This window comes from Stegostoma tigrinum, chromosome 11, assembly GCF_030684315.1.
Source record: "Stegostoma tigrinum isolate sSteTig4 chromosome 11, sSteTig4.hap1, whole genome shotgun sequence".
NCBI lineage: Eukaryota > Metazoa > Chordata > Chondrichthyes > Orectolobiformes > Stegostomatidae > Stegostoma > Stegostoma tigrinum.
In genome coordinates, this window is record NC_081364.1 from 23,382,092 (window position 1) to 23,404,324 (window position 22,233).

At 40.9% G+C, this 22,233-nt stretch overlaps 1 protein-coding gene across 2 annotated transcripts in view; it reads left to right on the plus strand.

Moving 5' to 3' along the window:
• The window catches only part of slc6a11b (solute carrier family 6 member 11b), a 162,204-nt gene that overhangs the window by 56,141 nt on the left and 83,830 nt on the right, over positions 1 to 22,233 (plus strand). For both annotated transcript variants that reach the window (XM_059649832.1, XM_048547413.2), the window contains one exon: positions 2,960 to 3,094. In XM_059649832.1, the coding sequence (XP_059505815.1) occupies positions 2,960 to 3,094 (135 nt within the window). The remainder of the gene's footprint in view (positions 1 to 2,959; positions 3,095 to 22,233) is intronic.

Here is a 22,233-nt window from a genome sequence, read left to right on the forward strand (position 1 = left end):
ATAAAACCAGATGAATTGCTAGTGTTAACAGGATACAAGGCTCCCCTACTATTTTGATGTCATTAATACTCTATTAATGCCAAGCAAAGGCAGTTAAAATCAACCCCATAGTATGTAGTCTTTTGGATATTAATGTCAACATATTGCTGTCTTCTGAGTCAAGCCACCCTATGTGGTTTTAACATTCCAATACATTAATTAGTATTTGTAAGAAATTCCTTCCCACAAGACCATAAAAATTTTCAATTTTTGAGTTAATCAAACTGTTTTCTCAAATCTGAGTGTTTTTATGAAAAGGACAGAAATTTCTTGGAGGTGATTTTAATAATGTGGTAGAACAGAGAGACGTAAGGGTTCAGGTACATAATTCTTTGAAATTTGAATCACAGTTACAAAGGATGGTTTAGAAGGTGTTTCGCATGCATACTTTCATTGCTTAGACCTTTTGAGTATAGGAGTTTAGATAGCATGTTGAGGTTATCCAGGATGTTGGTGAGGCATCTTCTGAAATATTGTTTAAACTTCTGGTTGCCTGTTAACGGAAGGATATTATTCAACTGGAGTGGGTATAGAAAACTAGAAACTAGAGTGTTGCCAGGAATGGAGGGTTTGAGTTATAAAAATAGGCTAGATAAGCTGGGACCGTTTTCACTGGAGCATAGGAGGAAAAGGGGTGACCTTAAAGAGGTTTATAAAATCATGAGGGTTGTAGGTAAGTCAAATAGCAAAGGTCTTTTCTCTAAGATGGAGGAATTAAAAACTAGGGGACATATTTTTAAGGTGAGTGGTGAAAGATTTAGAAGAACATGAGGGGCAACCGTTTTGCACACAGAGTGGTCCATGTGTGGAATGAACTGCCAGAGGAAGTGGTGGATGCAGGTGCAGTTACAATGCTTGTAAGACATTTGGCTAAGTACGTGAATAGGAAAGATTTGGAGAGATATGGGCCAATTGCAGGCAAGTGGGACTGGTTTAGTTTGGGAACATGGTTGGTTTGGACTAGTTGAACCAAAGGGCTTCTTTCCATGCTGTATGACTCTATGACTAATAAATGTACAGCAGCGCATGTCCTTGTATTTGATATTATTACCTATTCAGAACCATTGCATGGCCATTTGGCTCATAGCATCTATGCCAGCTCTTTCTGAGAGCAATCTAAAAGTAATACCCCTTACCCTGTGCTCTCCATGTCTGTTTTGCAACTTCACGTATTTACTTGACTAGCCTTTAATTATAGTGCAATGGTCTCTCCTTTCTATGACAAAGCATTCCAAACTCTAACAACCATCTGAGAAGGAGGATTCTCTCGATTCAGTCGTTAGGGGTAATAGTTCCCTTTTTCTGATAACTCATTGAACAAAAAATTAGTGAAAACCATTGCTCAAATGGTGGCTTTGAAAATACGATTTTTCAGAACGTGATTTTATAAGTAATCCCTCAAGTATGGACAATGCACTGACTCTCATATTTAGCTGAAAGAGGAAACCTACTTTTAAAAAAAATTGCACAATCAATTTAGAATTGTTGAACAAAAACAAAGCTCAGCAGGTCTGGCAGCATCTGTGAAGGAGAAAAAAAAGAGTTAACGTTACAGGTCAGGTGACCCTTCCTCAGAACAGCTCTCTGGACTGGAAACGTTAACTGTTTTCTCCTTCACAGATGCTGCCAGACCTGCTGAGCTTTTCCCGAAACTTTGTTTTTGTTCCTGATTTACAGCATCAGCAGTTCTTTTGGTTTTAATTTAGAATTGTTGTTTGTCTGTTCATTTCCATGCACATCTGGTTACATTACATAAGGCAAATGGCAGGATCATGCATTTTATTATTCTGTTTATCAATTGTTAATGCAATAATCAGGGAATGTTAAGTTCACTGCTTTTTGTCATTTATGCAAATGATTTGGATGTGAACATAGATGGTATGGTTAGTAATTTTGTGATTACACCAAATTGGAGGTGTAGTGAACAACGAAGAAGCTTACCTCTGAATACATCAGGATCTTGATCAGATGGGCCATTGGGCTGAGGAGTGACAGATGGAGTTTAATTTAGATAAAGGTGAGTTGCTGCATTTTAGAAAGACTAATCATGGCAGGACTTATACACTTGATGATGAGATCCTGGAGAGTGTTGCTGAACAATAAGACCTTGGAGCGAGGGTTCATAGCCCCTTGAAAGTGGAATAGCAGGTAGATAGGATAGTGAAGAAGGCATTTGGTATGCTTGTCTTTACTGTTCAGTGCATTGAGTATAGGAGTTGAGAAGTCATGTTGCAGCTGTACAGGACATTGATTAGGCTACTTTTGGAATACTCTGTGCAATTCTGGTCCCCCTGCTATAGGAAGGACATTGTGAAACTTGAAAAGGTTCAGAAAAGATTTACAAGGATGTTGCCAGGGTTGGAGGGTTTGAGCTATAGATAGAGTTTGAATACGCTGTGGCTGTTTTCCCTGGAGCATCAGAGACTGAGGGCTGACCTTACAGAGGTTTATAAAATGATGAGAGACATGGATAGGGTGAACTGACAAGGCCTTTTCCCTGGGTTTGGGTGTCCAAACCTAGCAGGCGTAGATTTAAGGTGAGAGGGAAAATATTTAAAAGGGACCTAAGGTGCAACTTTTTCATGTAGACGGTGGTGCTTGTTTGGAATGAGCTGCCAGAGTAAGTGGTGGAGGCTGGTTCAATTCCAGCATTTAAAAGACATCTGGATGGGTATATGAAGAGGCAGGGTTTGGAGGGATAAGGGCAATATGCTGGCAAATGGGACTAGATTTATTTGGTATTTCTGGTCAGCACGGACAAGTTGGACTGAAAGATCTGTTTCCGCGTTGTGACTCTGACAGTAAAAGGTGGGATTTTTGTATTAATTGCATAGTGTTTAACAGTCACCACTGTTTATTATTCTTTCGTTGGAAATCAGTACAAAGGCCAAGTTGATGGTGTGCTTCCTTTCATTCTCAGGTGGTGTATGTAACAGCAACATTCCCCTATCTGATGCTGCTGGTTTTATTGATTCGAGGAGTGACTCTACCTGGAGCTGGAGAGGGAATAAAGTTTTACCTTTACCCAGACATCTCACGTCTGTCGGATCCTCAGGTAGGAACACAGAGTACAGATATTATATCTCAATCCGCATCTTCAGTCGATGCATGAATGGTGTGATGAGGAGACGCTGTATTATTCATGTCCAGGCACTTGTTCACTGTAAGTAAAGTTTACTGATTTCATAATAAAAACAAACCACTATGCATAGTGATTTATCATGGTAAGTATGTTGGGCTGAGATTTAGAGAGTACAATACCTGCGGCCTTCTGCACAGTTTGTAATTTTGTTTCCATACGAACGAAGGGTGGGACAAAGACCAAGAGCCCTGGATATCAAGGAATGTAAATGTTAGGATTAAGTGAAAAAGAGAATTTAATGTCTGGCATTGAGGCATACTGAATATAACGCAGTCCTAGAGGAGTGTGAAAAATGCAGGAAATTAGGAAATCTAAGAGAATGCAGGAGAAAGTATTGGCAGCTAGAGTAAATAAAAACCTAAGGGGGTTTTGTAAATATGGTATATAAAGAGCAAGGGGAAAATGAGGGGAAAAGCAGGGAAAATTTAGGTAATCTGTGTGTGGACCCACAAGAAGTGGGCATAATGATCTTCACAATGGAAAATGATGATGCAGGTATACACATCAGGGTGGAGGACTGTGAAATATTAGAAGAAATTAATGTGAAGAAAAACGAGTTACCAGAAGGTTTAGCAGCCTTAGAAAAGGATAAATTCACAGGCCTGGACGGAATTTATCCCAGGCCGTTGAGGGAGGCAAGGGAGGAGACATCAGTGGTCCTAGCTGTAATTTTCAAATTTTGTCTGGCCACGGCCGAGGTGCCATAGGAATGCCTACTGGTGCTATCTGATTATTTTAAAAAGGAGGAAGGAATTGATTGGGAAATTACAGGACAGTCTGTCTAACTTTGATTGTGGACAAGTTATTGGAAGAATCCTAAGAACAGAATAACTTATGCTTGCATGTTACGCATTAATCAGGGATAGTCAGTATCAATTTCTGAACTGTAGTTTGCCTTTGACAAATTTGATCAAACCTTTTATGGAAATAACCATGTTAATGACAGAAATTGCTGGAGAAATTCAGCAGGTCTGCCAGCATCTGTGGAGAGAAATCAGAGTTAGTGTCTGGTAACTCTTCTTTGTTTTTAGGTTTGAAGAGAGTAATGCATTTGATGTCATCTAAATGGACTTCAATGAGGCTTTTGTTAAGTTTCTTCATAACAGCTTGGTCAAGAACACATTGGATCCAAAATTAGCTGAGAGACAGGAAGCAGACAGTGATGGATGAGGAATGTTTGTGTAAAGGAAGTTTGATTCTAGTGGGGTCCCGCAGGGCTTGATGCTGGGGCCCTTGCTCTTTGTGGTGTTTTCAATGCAGCATATTGCCCAAATTCTGCCTCTTCATATACCCATCCAGATGCCTTTTAAATGCTGGAATTGAGCCAGCCTCCGCCATTTCCTCTGGCAGCTCATTCCAAACATGCACCACTGTCTACATGAAAAAGTTGCACCTTAGGTCCCTTTTTAAATATTTTCCCTCTCACCTTAAACCTATGCCTGCTAGGTTTGGACACCCGAACCCAGGGAAAAGACCTTGTCTATGATTTGCACTTAAATGTAGGAGATGTGATGAAGAGGTTCATTGATGGTATGAAAATTGATATGATGGTATATCATAAGGAAAATAGCTATAAACTGAAGGAGAATATCAACAGACCATTGAGGTGGACAAAGCACAAGTAAATAGAATTGAATCCAGAAAAATGTGAGGTAAATGCACTTAGGAGAAGCTAACAAGGCAAGGGGTTGCTTTATAAGTGGTAGATGCCTGAAAAGTATTGAAGATCAGTGAGAACTTGCATATTCACAAATCACTGAGGTTCGGTAAGGCAATCAGAAAGCATGTTGGATACTTCCTTTATTAGCAAAGACACAGAATAGAGCAGGGAGGTTGTGCTGGAACTCTGTAAACTATTGGTTATGCCACAAGTGGAGTACTCCTTGCAGGTCACCACATAATCAGAAGGATTTGATTGAATTTGAGAGGATGCAGTGGATACTTACCAGGATGCTAGCTGTGCTAGAAGGTTTGGATTGTGTGAAAAGGTTATATAGGCTGGAGCTGTTTCGTCCTGGAGAAGTGAAAATTGAAATGGGACCTGATCGAGGTGTATAAAATTGAGATGGAAGAGATAGAGTGGATAGGAAGGCTAATTTCATTAGTGGAGGTGTCAACAGCAAGGACTATAGATTGGAGGCAAGAAGCAATAGGCTAAATAGAGCATTGCGGAGAAATGTTTCACCCAGAAGGTGGTGGAATTCTGCAACTTACTGGCTGCAAGAGTGTTTGAGCCAAAAACTCTTGAAATATTTAAGCAGTATTCATATATTCAGTTACATTGCCATAGCCTTCAGGGCTATGTACCGTAAACTGGAAGATGGGATTAGTGTAGTCAGATCTTTGGTGACTGGTACAGAGGTGATTGGCCAAATAACGTCCTCCTATGCTGTAAACATCTATGAGTCAAAATAATTTCTATAAATTTGAAGATGTTGACTGTTTCCAATGAGGAAGTCTTTTGGTGAAGTGAGTAGTGCCCCTCACTCTGAATTGGATGCTCTGGGTTTAGGACCCCTCGAGGACTTCTTGGGCAAGGAAAGCTACAATCATGACATGTTCAAACAGGTTGATTATCAATTTGTAAATTCTTTGAGCATTTGCCACTGGCAGGAGATAACAGCAGAAGAGATTTTTGATCAGCCATGTGTTGGAAAGAAATTTGGAGCCTCTATTATCATTGTCCATAGCTCCAGATTACAACATACTTCCAGAGAGATCTGTAACACACCACCACCATTCCCAATCCCAACAGACTATTTACCCCACCTGAAACATCAACTTTCCTGCTTCTCTGATGCTGCCAGGCCTGCTGTGTTTCTCCAACTCCACACTGCATTATCTCTGACTCCATCATCTGCAGTTCTTGCTATCACAGACTATTTTCATGACAGTTCTCAGAAAGTGGATACATTGTTTACCAATATGCATTCGCTGTCAAATTAGAAAGGAAAACTTTTCTGTCATCGGGTTTCTTCTAAAATTTTGAAAGTGATTAAAATATTCCAATGATATTTCACAGCGTAAAGATTTTATTCTGTTAATAGTTAGAATCGATTCAAATCTAGTAGATGAATTAAACTAAAAGAATCAATGATACACTGACAGCAGGTAACTGTGTGTAGCCTGGAAAAAGACATCATTGAACAGGAGTTGAACCATCGGACCTAAGGTCAAATTCTTACACAGACGCCGAAGGGTCTGTGGGATCCTGTTTCTTGTGAATCATGTTTCTGGCTTCACTGTTTGTATGAAAATCATTTGCTGCCAGTTTGAAAATCCTATACAGCAGCTTTAAATCTGGAGGCAACTTTAGGAGAGAACAAAGTTGGCCTCTCTCGACTGCATGTTGTTGTGCAGGGAAAGCCTGGCTGACTAACCTTCTAATATTGTTATCGTGTTTGCTGCAGTTCCCAGCCTCTCTTTAGTACCAAGCCTTGACAGCACAGTCAAGATTGGAAACATGAAACCAGGATCACAGATCTGCATTTTAACTCTCTCTTTAGCATTGTGCTGGAGTTATCACACAGATGCATAGCTAGGTTTAATTTGGTTAAGATGTTAATTGTCTGAGTAACATCGTGGTCAGAAACTGCATTAACTCTCTATTAAACCTTCTTTTCAGTATATCATAGATTAGAAAAAACAGAATCAGAAAATATACGCTGCCTGTTTCTTCAGTTGCAAGCAATCCGTTATGCATCACAAAATAGTTTATTGGGCGCAAAACACAGCTAGAGGTATCATTAAGTGCACCATTTAAACAGATAGGGCTGACATTAATAGCTACAGTGGTGGCCCTCCCACTTGTCAGAAAGCCAGTGGCCCTGGTGGGATTAGATGGCAGACAGTTCATTGTCTGCTTTTGGTGTTTCTATACCTTCCAAGAACTGCCCACCAATCAGAGGTTGCTTGTGTGTCAGGACATACAGCGCCACAGGGAATGGAGTCTGTTGCTGGAACTGCAGCAGGCCCTCTTGGAACAGCCAACAAGAAGGCCCAAAAAAAATGAATGGGATAAGCTCACTGGTGAGAGAGCGCTAGAATGGAGGACAGAAGGAGAAATATCAGGAGAGGACTGCAGAGGCCCAGAGCTACCTGGAGTAATAGCATCTGAACTTATTTTAATGTGTATCAGGGTGAAAGATCACAAGAGTTTTAAATGATTAATAACATTTTGAAGTGCAGTTATTGTTAGGTAGGCAAGTTCATTTTACATTTCAGACAGTGCCCTTCAGTGTTCTATAAATAGAATGAACACATTTTGATACAGAATATGTGCCCAGCACCAATTTGTTTAGATAAAATCTATTATTTTATGTTTACTATAGATGAATGAGAATGCTGAGCTTTGTTATTTGCATTTTCTGAAGTGAATGTTTAAAGTAACTCAGTGAAAGATTGCAACTGTTTGAATGCTGTGAAATGGCATTTTCAAAGAAATGGTTGGCCTTTGAGAGAATTTGTGTCCACACATATGGATACGAAGCATGACAAATCCCTGGGCACTTTCAGTATCTACTCCATCAAAGACTCTCTAAATATGACCTATTATATGTCCAATGAATGTGTTAGCTTACATTAGTGATACTTGCAATTAGAGGATAGACTCCACAAATACAAAACAAATTCAGATGATAAACCATAAAAGTGCTTGCAGTAAAAATAGCTTCTCTTAACCTGAACAATATGTCATTTATCTTACAATAAATTATTCTGTCTGCACCTTGATTTGCAAGTTGCAACTGTGCGACTTGATGAATTCTTCACTGAATTGCAAGAGCTGTTAATTACATTTCATAGAACTGCAATGCACAGGATGTTGATTAAAGGTGAGTTGCTGCATTTTAGAAAGACTAATCATGGCAGGACTTATCCACTTGATGTCAGAATCCAGAAAGAAGCAGAGAGGAAAATGTTTTGATGTTGGAAACAGCACTTGATGGGAGAGTGTATGTGTGTCCCACAAGTAGTTTCTGTAGACGGAGCAAAACAAAAGAATTGTAGAAAGAAGAATGCAGAAGTTCAAGGATATCCTGTTCCATCACAACTGTTGGCTTCCTGCTTCATTATAGCCACTAAATCTGGCTGGATTTCTGAAAGGCAAGTCAGGGTGACTGGAGTGCAGTGTGATAAACAGTTGTGCAGAACATTTCATGAAAAATCATCCAAAATGCATTTTACTAATACTGCATAGTATTGTCCAATTAAAGTGAGATCTAGCACATGCCAGACACCATAGCTACAAAACACACAGTTTTCTCTATATATTTATTTCCTTTATTTCCACAAACCAAAAGACCTACCACTCAGTGAAAGCTGCAACTTTGTATAGTTTGTAAAAATAGCTCAAAATGTTGACTGTGAATGAAAAGGATCACACATCCATTATTGCAGTTTAAACAAGCATGACATTCAAAATTGTTCCAAGTTGAATGACCAGTTACTTTGCTTTTGGTGAGGTTTTGAGGTCAAACATTTGTTTCATTCTCTGGGAGTTCCTTGGCCAAATCCAGGTTTGAGAAATGGCATTTTGACATTGATCTAAATGGAATAACATAGCAACGTAGAAATCTAGAAGCTAGAAGCAGGAGGAGGCCGTTCAGCCCTTAGAGTCTGCTCCTCCATTCTTCAAGACCACGGCTGATTGGCCAACTCAATAGCCCAATCCTGCATTCTTCCCATAACCTTTGAACCCATTTGCCCCAAGTGCTATATCTAGTCGCCGCTTGAATACATTCAATGTGTTGGGATCGACTACTTCCTGTGGTAATGAATTCAGCAGATTCACCACTCTTTTTAGATGAAGAAAAGTCTCCTCATCTCCATCTTAAATTGTCTACCCCGAATCCGCATACTGTGCCCCCCTGGTTCTGGACGCACCCACCATCAGGAACATCCTCCCTGCATCTACCCTGTCCAGTCCTGTTAGAATTTTATAAGTTTCTATGAGAGCCCCCACTCCACCTCATTTGCCTGAACTCCAGCAAAAACAATCCCAACCTAGTCCATCTCTCCTCACATGTCAGACCCCCCCCATCCCCGGAATCAGCCTGGTAAATCTTTGCTGCACTCCCTCGAGAGCAAAAAATTGAATTTTGGTTTAGCAAAACACTTGAAGTATGTCATCTCTAATAACACAACCTTTCCCTGGAAGACTCTGTTAGTGGAATGTTAGCATTGGCTGGGTCGCCATTTTATATGGTGGGATAATCAGCCTAAGGGGAGCATAATGACCTGAAATTGGAGTTGGTAACCTCACTGCTCTGTTAACCTCAGTGACCAACTTCCACATGTTTCCAGGTACCTATTACTTACAGTCTGAAGTACTTTTCTGAGACAAACAGTAAACCTGCTTCCCACGAATTCTGAAGTCTGACTGATAGAGTTATTTGTTTGAGTTAAAAATTCCAACTGTTTGGAAAGATGGCGTTTGTTGAAGTGAGTTTCTCTGACAACCAGGTGAGGAGCCAGAAAGAGTACTTTAAACGTGAAGGGATGAGTGAAGCTCATAAACTAGAAGCTGACAGTTCAATTGCACCAAAATGTGAGGCTGGATGAACACAGCAGGCCAAGCAGCATCTCAGGAGCACAAAAGCTGACATTTCGGGCCTAGACCCTTCATCAGAGAGGGGGATGGGGTGAGGGTTCTGGAATAAATAGGGAGAGAGGGGGAGGCAGACCGAAGATGGAAAGAAAAGAAGATAGGTGGAGAGGAGAGTATAGGTGGGAAGGTAGGGAGGGGATAGGTCAGTCCAGGGAAGACGGACAGGTCAAGGAGGTGGGATGAGGTTAGTAGGTAGATGGGGGTGCGGCTTGGGGTGGGAGGAAGGGATGGGTGAGAGGAAGAACAGGTTAGGGAGGCAGAGAAAGGTTGGACTGGTTTTGGGATGCAGTGGGTGGAGGGGAAGAGCTGGGCTGGTTGTGTGGTGCAGTGGGGGGAGGGGACGAACTGGGCTGGTTTAAGGATGCGGTGGGGGAAGGGGAGAGTTTGAAACTGGTGAAGTCCACATTGATACCATTAGGCTGCAGGGTTCCCAGGCGGAATATGAGTTGCTGTTCCTGCAACCTTCGGGTGGCATCATTGTGGCACTGCAGGAGGCCCATGATGGACATGTCATCTAAAGAATGGGAGGGGGAGTGGATTGCAACCTTCGGGTGGCATCATCGTGGCACTGCAGGAGGCCCATGATGGACATGTCATCTAATTGCACCAGTTTCTTCACTAAGCTGGATCAGCCTTTAAAAGTCACCAAGCAACTTTCTGGTGTGGATGTTCTTAATGTGGTGTCAATTTTCTTGACTGCCTCGATAATACCCCTCCAAAACCTGCACCACTGTCTATTGGGCTTCCTACACTCAGGGTGCAATGGACAGTCTATCCTTATCTTCAGTTCTGACAGCTGTACCTTTTACTTTTCAGTATTGGGAAGTGGGACTCACTGGTAATGCCAGCATTTATTGCCTGTCCCGAATTACCCTGGAACTGTGTGGCTTGCTGGGCTATTTCAGAGGACGTTAAAAGGTTCAGAGGTTAAAAGTCAACCACATGGCTCTGGGTCTGGGATCACATGTAGACCAGACTAGGTAAAGATGACAGATTTTCTTCCCTAAAAGACATTGACCAACCAGAGGGTTTTTGCGACAATGGTTACAATTAGACTAGTATTTTTAATTCCAGATTTGTTTTAATCTGAATTCAGATGTCACCGTGAGTGCAATTCCATGTCCCCAGAACATTTAGAGCCTGGACCTCTGGATTACTAATCTAGTGATATTACCACAATGACACTGCATTCCCAATTAAAGTACTGGAAATTCAGGAAATTGATAACACACCGGCAGAAAAATAGAGTTAAGATATGGGTCAATCACAATCAAATTGAAACGCAGAACAGGTTTTGAGAGACTGAATGGTCTACTCCACTTCCTGGGGTCCTATTACTACAGTACAATATTCTGATTTAATATCATCTAATTCCTCTGTTTTTTGGCTTGCGGATTATTGAATCATTGCCTTGTTCTTGAAGTAAACCAGTTGATCTATTTATTAAGCTTTTATGTTGAGTGAAAGTGATTTTGAAATAAGTAACTCATGTATATCGTTTACAAGCATGCACTAATGCTTAAGTTGGAGTTTTCTACTGCTAGATATAGTTACCAACATAGATGAACCTTTTGTGTAGACCTCAGTGTATACAATTATTTCTAACTCACACTTTAGTGGTTGAAATTACTTGAACAGGATAGAGATTATATTCAAATATTTAGTTTGGCTCAGCCATGTTAAGTTCAAATGAATATGTGTGTTGAACAATGTTGATTAGTTGCAGGCATAGTTAAAAGTTGGAAGCTTTATACTGTAATGCCCAAGTTTAGTTGTCTTACACAATGTAAATTAAAAACAATAAATGTTGCAGTGTAGAAACAGGATCCCTTAGGTACCAGATTGTATTTATTTTATTATCTAATGCACAATTGCATTCATTTTCCTTTCAGCATAACATTAACCATCTGGTTTGGTTCAAACTTCCATGAAGTTTGTTCAGTGTACATATATAGCCTCTAGTCAGTAACTGAGATTGAAACAATCTGTGAAGAGCATTAGACTGTGGCAGCAACAAACTCAAACTAAACCTGAACTGAAGAGGTACCAGGTGTGAGGATTTATGATAGACAGTCTCTATTATTTCTGCATATTGGGCCAGATTCTCTGGGGAGTGACAGTCTCACATAAATTGCCATTACAGTCTTTTTTTTAATGTGAGAATGGAGGTCCATATTTCTGAAAGATGGTTCAAATCTGGCCTCCCTCAGATATATAGAGCCATATTTTCATTCTGAGAATTCTTTCCTGCTTCAAAACCATCAGAGGAAGGAAAACTTTGGCCCCATTTCACAGCTACCATATTCTGATATTTAAATGTCCTTACATTCACTTCGACAGCTACTGTCAAAGGGGAAATGCATACAGTACTTGTGAAGTTTGTGTGCTGGGTGGTTAGGTTGCTGGAAGTTAGAATACTAATGGGTAGGGTGCAATGATCCAGACAAATAGGGTGTCAGATGGGTCAGGGTTAAAGTGTCAATAAGGTGTCGGGGGTGGGATGCCAGGTGCCAAGTAAATCAGATGTTAGGTGAGTTAGACTTATGATAGCTGGTAGATGGTGTGTCAGAGTGCATTGGTGGCAAGGTGCCGGGTAAGTAATGTAGCCTTTGAGGTAGGTTTGGGTGGTTATGAGAACACAGGTTAGGCAGGATGGCTTGTGGCTTCAAGGTAGTTCCAAGGTAAAGTTCCATGTGTCTGTCACTCTTGTCCTCTTAGAAGGTAGTGGTTATGAATTTGGAAGGTGATCTCTAGGGAGGCTTGGGGAATTTCTGCAGTGCATCTGGTCAATAGCACACGTTACTGCTGCTGAGCAGGAGAGCGAGTGAATTATTGGGGATGTGCTGCCCATCAGGCAGGCTGCTTTTTGCTTCTTGCATTTCTTGTTGGTGCTGCTCTCAGTTAAGGGAGTGGAGAATATTTAGTCAAACGTCTGACGTCTGACTTGTGCCTTGTAGATGGTCGACAAGCTTTGGGGAGTCAGGCAGTGAGTTACTCACTGAGGGATTCCTAGCCTCTGACATGCTCTTGTCGTCACATTTTTATACAGTCCAGTCAGTTTCTGATCAGTGACAACACCAAAATGTTGATAGTGGGAATTCAGCAATGGTAATGCCATACTTGCTCAGGAAAGAAGGTCAGGTTCCGAGATAGTAGGAACTGCCAATGCTGGAGAATCTGAGATGACAAGGTGTAGAGCTGGAGGAGCACAGCAGACCAAGCAGCATCAGAGGAGCAGGAAAGCTGAACTTTTGGGTCTGGACCCTTCTTCAGAAAATGGAGAGAAAGGACAGATTTCCTCTTGTTTGGAATGGTTTTTGCCTGGCACTTCGGTGGTGTGAATTTTACTTGCCACTTATCCCCCTAAACCTGGATATTATCTAAGAATTTCTGTATTTGGACTGGTTCAGTTTCTGAAGAGTTGCCAATGCTGCTGAACATTGTACAATGTCCCGTGAACATCACCACGTGTGACCATATGATGAAGGCAAAGTCATTGATGAAGCAGCTGAAGGTGGTTAGATTTAGAATGCTCTGCTGAAGAACTCTTGCAGACATCTCCTGGAACTGAGCTGACTGACTCCAACAGCCGCAAAACATTCCTTTGTGCCAAGCATGACTCTAACCAGCTGAGAGTTTTCTTACTGATTCTAATTGACTCAAGTTTTGCTAGAGCTCCTTCCTGGCACTCTCACATCAGTATTCAAGTAGTTTGGCATGGGGTACATGAGAGGCCAATGGGTTGAATGACATACTCATGAGCAGCTGTTTTCTGACGAGACCCCCCACCTACACAGGTAAAAGCATTTCTTGTATTTCTGAATTTAGAAAATTGATAACTGACCAATAGGTCTTCCACAATCAGTTGTTCCAAAAACCTGTTATAAAATGGAATAATTATTCCACAGGGCTCAAATGTTTCAAGAGTATAATGGACATCTGGCCTCTTTATCAAGAATGTATAATGAGATTTGGCATACACTCGAGTTTTAGCTGAGCCCCTGAGAAAACATTGCTTGATTGACAGCTCTGGCTTTGTGATCTCTTCTGTCAATTGCACAAGCATTTGTAGTTTCTGCCATTGATAGTTTAAATAGTCTGAATGATTGGCACTTTATTGACCTACAGTGAGACAAGGATGCTTTCAATGAAAATGGAGAGTTATGAATGATAGGATATGTCAAATAAATCACCCTTAATGGGCAAAAAAGTGCCATAGCTTGGCATGGGATATATGAAAGGCAGTGAGTGGACTGTGCATGGTATAGCTTGTCATTGGGCATAGCAGGAGCTAAAGTTATTGGGTGCATGTGTCATAAGGAAGTAAGTGGGATGTGAATGGAAAGGTGTTGCTTGATATGAGAGGTGGATAGGGCATGAAATGTGAGTGGTTGGGCATAGCTTTGCGTAGGGAATTGAGTGGTTATTGGGTTGAGGGAAGGGACATGAGGCCTGTGGCATGGGGAGTGGGTGGAGTTTGAGGGGATATGAGTGATGAGGGCGAGAGAGTCTATGCTTTTTATTACAATTACCACAAAGTCACGCAACATGAAGTGGGCCTTTTAATTAGTTCCCCATGGCATACAGCAGCTCCTTGATTGTTTTATTTATTGTCATGTGTACCAAAATACAGTGAAAAGCTTTGCTTACGAGCAGTACAGCAGACCATAGTAAGCAAAGGATGCACAGATCAAAAAAACTGAGGCAGAGGTATACAGGTTACATTGCACAGAGCATGAACTAGGCAAGATCAGATCAACATTAGCTGATATTACAGTGAGATGCAAACCTCTGAGCTACCTCTGAGCTTTTTCCACTGTGGGCTAGCCATACTCCAGCTCATACTGGTACCTGTCCTACAGAATGAAAATCCCACCTTTGCAGGCACTTTTTCTTGAGGAGTAGAGGCCAAACTAGGAATTTTCCCAACCCTTACAATACACCTGAAAGGTGAAAATCCTTGCCAATAAATGAGTCACTACGAAGTGGCATAACATTTCGCATTAGTATACGAAGGACGTAAGCAAAATTCTTTATTTCCTGCAACATATCATTAGAATGAGGAATAAATTGTTGCAACTGGTTCTTGGAGCCAAGTAAATCACATTATTGCAAAGAAAATTAGAAGACACTAGAGGAATAATATTCCAGAAATGGTCAGACACGTGGAATTGTACTGTTGAGGTAACTCTGGAGAAGGGAAGAGTGATGGCTGGGAGTTAGCATAACATCTCTGGATGTAATAGTTTAATTTCATCAGCATAAAGAGGTTCATTGTGAATTTGCAGAGTTTTTATTCTCCCAAACTTCATCCAATTGGCGTTAACAGAACAATTACTCAAATTCATATTGAAGACATGTTTCTGAGACTCACAGTTGCCTTTATTCATTTAAAATTAAAAATATTATAAATACTTTGTATGTTAACGTGAAACTGAAAAACTGGAAAAGTGACAGCATCAGCACTGTTTCACTCTGAGCATAAACTAACTTTACCTTGCTGCAGTTTGCTGAATTACTTTCTGACATTTGGAGGAACTCCTTGTGAAAGTAACAGTCATTTTCCCCTCTTATTTTTGACTCATTAACATTTCTATTGATTGAAGAGCCAGTGAAGATGATGACATTGCCTTCATTGTACAATTAATATTTTCTTCTGGTTGGGAAAGCTTCCCATTAATTCCAATTTAACCTAACTTGCTCAGAGAAAGCAAGGTTACATTGGAGATAATGGGAACTGCAGATGCTGGAGAATCCGAGATAACACAGTGTAGAGCTGGATGAACACAGTAGGCCAAGCAGCATCTTAGGAGCACAAAAGGTGATGTTTCGGGCTTAGACCCTTTTCTGATGAAGGGTCTAGGTCCCAAAATGTCAGCTTTTATGGTCCTAAGATGCTGCTTGGCCTGCTGTGTTCATCCAGCTCTACACTGCGTTATCTAAGGTTATATTGGACACTGGAATTATAACTTCTGGGTTTACACTGCATTGAGGTCAGTGAAGATGTTAAGCAACAGCAAAAGCTGGAAATTCAATGCATGTTTAATTTTCTACTTTATCTGTACAGATTTGAAGGGCAAATCATTTTGCATGGAATTTCTTTTATAGTTAATCTGATAATGACATAAATTCTTTGCTACCATAACTAAAACATCACCTAATTGTTAAAAGTGTTAACACATATAAGGATTCAGTTAACAAATTCAAACTGTGCACAGCATATAATACATCAAGAGTGCAATCAGGTCACAGACATTTGGGCCTGTTTACCTCACAGAACTTTCTGTCCATCAGTGGACATTTGTAAAGCTACCCCTTAACATCCATGATGATGATTTGGCATCACATTTTGCACTAATTGTGCAAACTGCCATGCCTGTATGAATTGTATGCTATTACGATAATGTGTGAAAATGCCTCTGGGACCAATCAGGGTTGCTTTTGGAGCTACATGAGCCGCGTTTATGGCATGGTTAAAATAGAAATGTGTTAATTGCAAGCTGTTCCTGGAGGCTTCAACTGGATGATATGGAACCCCATGTAAACAGCTGCAAAATACATCAGTCACGCAGAAATACCCCTGCTGTTGCTTAGTTCTATACTTGGAATAGACCTGTGAACTGTGGCAGAGTTCAAGTTGGTTTAAAGCAGACCGATATATGTTACTGATGCATATTACAAATGGCCAGATGTGTTTGCTGTGTTCTCAACTTTCACAAAACCTACATCAGATTATTTTCTGCTGATAATTTTTACAAAATGTTTATGGTGAGATTTCCTAGCTCTTTTAAACTGATAATTTTGAGTAGGAGAATGGAAGTGGTTTGTCAGTAATTTGCTTAATTATGAAAGCTACTTCAGCTTCAGTTTATATCTGAGAAATTTCATAACAACGATTGAATGTTATGGCAGGGTTTAAAGTTGTTTCTTACCCTGCACCGTGTGATTGATTGATTGATTCAGAAGCAAACTTAATAGAGACATTTTTCTTTCTGCAGTGGTGATCAAACTTCCTGAATGTTCATTGAAGCACACAAATGTTGAATGAGTGAATCTGTCTGTGAATACTTGACTAAACTTAGCAGGATCAGGATAAATTTATACAAAAGTGTGAATGTTTTTAGTCTTGCACACAATGTTTGTGTGGGTGAGGAATTGCACTATGCCTAAGAAGATGATTGACACTAAAGATCAAGAAACTATGGGATAGTAGATCCATGTTTTTGTTTAAATACTTGTTGCTTTAGTTTAAAAAAAAGATCTTTTTACTTGTTACTGTGGAGGAAATGTGTAATCCTATAGGGAAAAAATGGAACAAATTGTCCTGTTAAGAAACATATTGCACAACAATTGTGCAACCACTTGAAGTTTACTACATGGACCTGGGCATGTGACTAACCAGACTCTTCTGTGAAAGTCATTTAGATGAGCAGAGATCAAACCAATGTATCTGTATTCACAGTAGCCAGGGCAGACCTGAGCAGAGCAGTAAAACCTCTATAAACTTTCGTATTTTTGCTAGGAAAGTTAATAAAATTGGGTTGTTTGTCAAAATATGTTCTCAATGAAAGACATTTTTATTCTTTAAGTGCAAGTGGAGTTGTGTATGGAGTCTGAACACAAGGCTCATCCCCTCCATCTGCTTTTCTTTTCATTTCTTTTCTTTCTCTCTTTTCTCAATTTCATTTTCTTTCTCTTTTATTTTACTTACAACTTGTTTAAGAGCTTGGTCACGGTGACAGCATCGGCAGTGACCGAGCTCCCAGCGCAGACACAAGACAGCCCAGCGCTGACTGACGCCGACTGCAGTGGAGGTGGGTCTGGGCTCCCGGCAGTTTCTGTATCGACGAGGCAGTTTCCGGTGCTGACTCATCACTGCTGCCGCAGAGGGTGGGCTGAGTTCCTGGCAGCGTCTGTGTCCAGCGCGGATTTCATGGAAGGGGGCGGGCGGAGGCAAGCTTGTGCCCAGTATGAGAGCTGGTGCCATCAGCAACTGCGGCTTCGGTGAGGTGGGCCTGAAGCAGATTCATGACAGTGTTGGGGTCACGTTTGGGCTGGCGCAGTACCTTTCAGCATCGGTAGTGTCTGCATTGGCGAGGGTCCAGGGAGGACTCATCGTGGCGAGGGTGCCAGTGGAAATGAGATGCCGCTGAGGAGTGGCAAATTTTGTTCTAGTAGTGCCACAGAGAAGGAGGCTCCTGCCTGGCCACCAGGGCCATGGCCCATGGCAGACCACTCAACAAGAAGGACTATCAAGTTGAACACTTTAATTATTTCATTACTTTTCTGCCTTTCTATTCTATGTTCTGGCTTATTTTTCTGTGTTTTAAGATGGCACCGGAGAATGGCCGACAGCAAACAGCACTTTTCACTGTATTTTGCAACAAAATGCATGTGACAGTAAATAAATCAAATCAAAGCAAGTAGTTACATTTATGGAGCTGATTCAATCAGCAGGTTTTGCGAGAAAGCAGTTACTTGCCGAGGAAAGTGAAGCTAGAACCAAAAATTGAGAAAATGGGGTGCAAATTGAAGCCCGTGATGCAAGTATTTGTGTAAGGAGTTTGTATTTGAAAAGAAAACGTTTTCAAGCCTACAGGGAAAAAGCAGCAGAAAGTATAGGGCTTCCAACTGTGATTAGTCATCTTTCTGAAGGTTTCATCACATAACATTCTAGTAGCTTGTCAGCCAATACATCCATCCTCACTACATCCTCACTGGCCTTCCTATACCTTTTGGAAAGCAAGAAGAATTGTATTTAACTGCTCGACAGATGACCAGCAGCCAAACGGTCTTTTTTCTCCATTTTCAATATTTCTATATCAGGCAAAGAATTATTTTTTGTTAATGCCCCTAATGAATTTTGCCCAGGATTGCATACAGCAATGTGCTGGATATTAAGCTTCAATTCCTGAAGACTCCAGGCCAATCCTGGAGAGCTGGCTACCCTAACAAAATATCAGAACAGTCCCAGGGAGGATCACATAAAGACAAAATACTATAGATCTGAAATTAAAACAGAAAGTGCTAGAGAAACTCAGCTGATCTGCCAGCATCTGTGGAAAGATAAAGAGTGTTTACATTCCCAGTCCAATGTGACATTTCTTTTGATCAGTTCTGAAGACGAGCCCAACTGAATTTGAAAAATTAAACTTTGTTTCATTCCCCACAGTTGCTGCCAGACCTTCTGAGTTTCTCCAGCATTTTCTGTTCTTGTCTTTGTAGACCAAATCTGTTTTACGGAATTTCACAACAGAAGTTCAAAGTAACTTGCTATAAAAAGTGCTTAAAATATTTTGACACAGTATGCCATCATATGTGTAAGTATTGGGTTGTCATGGGAACCAAAACACAGTGAGTGTCATTCACAAAAGTGTTAGATTTACAACATAAAGAAAGATACTGATGAAAGTACACTCCAGTGCTATTAATGAGGTAGCACTTGCAAGTCCCACATTTAGGATTTTGGCAAGCCACATGCTGCAACATTCCTATCATTACCTTTTGCATCCATAAAATAAGCCTCATTGCTCGCTTAGTGTAGGCAAGAAATTCATTCAGGTCAATCATTTAACCTGTCATGCAACTTAGACAAACAAGTCTAGTTGGAAAAACTGCACACTGAACAAATAGTTGACATTGTAAAGACTACCCAGAAGCACATTGTAATGAGTTTCCAAAGTTATATGGAGTGCATCAGATCTGATTGGCTCATGCTTACACTGTATAGTACAAAATACCCAGAGAAAGATAGTTATAGTGTAATGAAGGCACAGAATTTGACTAGTGAAGCTTCCTAATCAATGTGTGCTTCACCAAATTATTGTTTTCATGAGATTTCATTTGTAGGAGCTTAGTAATATTTAACAATTGAACATAATAACAGCATTTAGTAGCACATCACTGACATTTTTGGCTGGATCACAATAAAGAGAAGAATCATTTTGTTATAAATAAAGTGTCCTGGTTTATATGTGGGTGGGATGTTTCATTGATAATGCATGTTTTATATGAATTTGGACATTTTAATTACATTTTCACTAATGTAAATGTTTGTATCTGGATGGTTTTCTTTTATTTGTGTTACTAGCTGTGCTCTGCACTACAGATGTAGTAGATTGGAGGTTAAGCACAAATTTATATTTGTTTAGTTGTCTTCAGCCAGTGTAGATGGAGATCCTAACGCTTCTCCAAGCTGTTTTCCTGGATTCACGAGAAGGAGAAGATCCATTTGTGACTAACACTGTCTGCTGCTTGTAAGGAGCTTATTGGACATCAAGTAATCGTCAGATCAGATTCACAGGGCTAGATTTCCAGATCCCACCTCTGCAGTTGCCTGGATTAAGGGTCATTCTATTACATGAGTGCCTCTGGTGACATACCAGCAGATCCCTGAAGAGTAAGAAAGCAGCATCAATTGACTACAAGGCCCCAACAACTCCTCACACTTACATCTTCAACAGTTGACTGGAGAGAGTGAGAGAGGAGAATTGTATTTAAACGTTGTCTCTCCAATTTTTGCCAAGGCATTTGTTCACTCGGAGGATAAATGTCATGGTTTGCGTGGTGGTCACAAGACCAGTAGAAATGGGACACATAGGTGGGAGATGGTCTGGGAACCCTGGCCCTGACAACACTCGCAAGGAACGAGCAGAGAAGGAGTAGCCAATGGCTGTCTTATCAGGGACATACAGAAGGAAATTAGTGCAATATTGGGAGGAAAATCCCTCTGTCATTGTTCAGATAAATGCAGTTGTACCATGCTGACTTCTGTGTTTATGAGGTGGTATGTCCGAGATGCTGGAAAGCCAGTTAAGTTAGGTGTTGCAAAGTTCCTGGAAAACTCTGTTCCTGGCTTGTTGGGAGCCAAATCGATAACATAAAAAGGAGAGCCAGTGGCAGTAAATCAGAGCTAGGGTCCTTAGAGATTGGAGTGGTGGAGAGACAGAGGTCAGCTGTGATATTGAGATGGAACAGAGGTTGGTAATCATTATGGAGGAAGAGAGGTTGGTGTTGAGCAGAGTGGAGGTAAAGGAATTGCTTCTGAGATCTGAGGGCAACCAGTCTTGTTTCTTCTGTCTGCAAGATGAGTTGTTAAAAGAGACTTGTGAAACTGGCAAGTCCTGCCTGTCCACTCCACTTACCGCTCCCCCTACAATGAGGGTTCTCAGCCCCAGGTTTCTAAAACCCACACAACAACAATGATTTTTAAGTCAGTCACCTAACTGTGGTGGGAAAATTATTGGCTTCTGAGAGATAGTAGTTATGAATATTTGGAAAAGCACAGTTTGATTAGAAATAGTCAGCATGGCTTTGTGAGGGGCAGGTCATGCCTCACAAGCCTTATTGATTTCTTTGAGGATGTGACAAAACATATTGATGAAGGTAGAGCAGTGGATGTGGTGTGTATGGATTTTAGCAAGGCATTTGACAAGCTTTCACATGGTAGGCTCATTTCAGAAAGTGAGGAGGCATGGGATTCATGGAAATTTGTCTGTCTGGATACAAAACTGGATATCCAATAGAAGACAGAGGGTAGTAGTAGATGGAAAGTATTCAGCCTGACCAGCGGTGTTCTGCAGGGATTTGTTCTGGGACCTTTGCTGTTTGTGATCTTTATAAATGACTTGGGTGAGGAAGTGAAAGGGTGGGTTAGTAAGTTTGCCGATGACACGAAGGTTGGTGAAGTTGTGGACAGCGTGGAGGGCTGCTTTTAAGTTGCAATGGGACATTGACAGAATGCAGAGCTGGGCAAACAAGTGGCAGATGGAATTCAACCCAGGAAAGTGTGAAGTGATTCATTTTGGGATGTCGAATTTCAATACAGAATGCAGGGTTAATGGCAGGATTCTTGGCATCTTGGAGAAACAGAGGCATCTTGGAGTCCATGTCCATAGATCCCTCAAAGTTGCCACCTAGGTTGATAGGGATGTAAAGAAGGCATATGGTGTGTTGGCTTTCATTGGCAGGGGAATTGGGATTAAAAGCCATGAGGTTATGCTGCAGCTCTATAAAATGCTGGTTAGATCACATTTGGAATATTATGTTCAGTTCTGGTCACTTCATTATAGGAAAGATGTGGAAGCTTTAGAGAGGGTGCAGAGGAGATTTACCAGGATGCTGCCTGGATTACGGGGCAAGTCTTATGAAAAAAAGTGAAGGGAGCTAGAGCTATTTTTATTGGAGTGAAGAAGGATGAGATGTGACTTCATAGAAGTGTACAAGATGATGAGAGGCATAGATAGAGTGGATAGTCAGAGACTTTTTTCCCAGGGCAGTAATGACAATTATGAGGGGGCATAATTTTAAGATGATCGGAAGAAGGTATAGGGGAGATGTCAGGGGTAGGTTCTTCGTACAGAGAGTGGTGGGCGTGTGGAATGCGCTGCCAGCAGTGGTAGGGGAGTCAGATACTTTAGAAACTTCTAAGCGACTCTTAGATAGG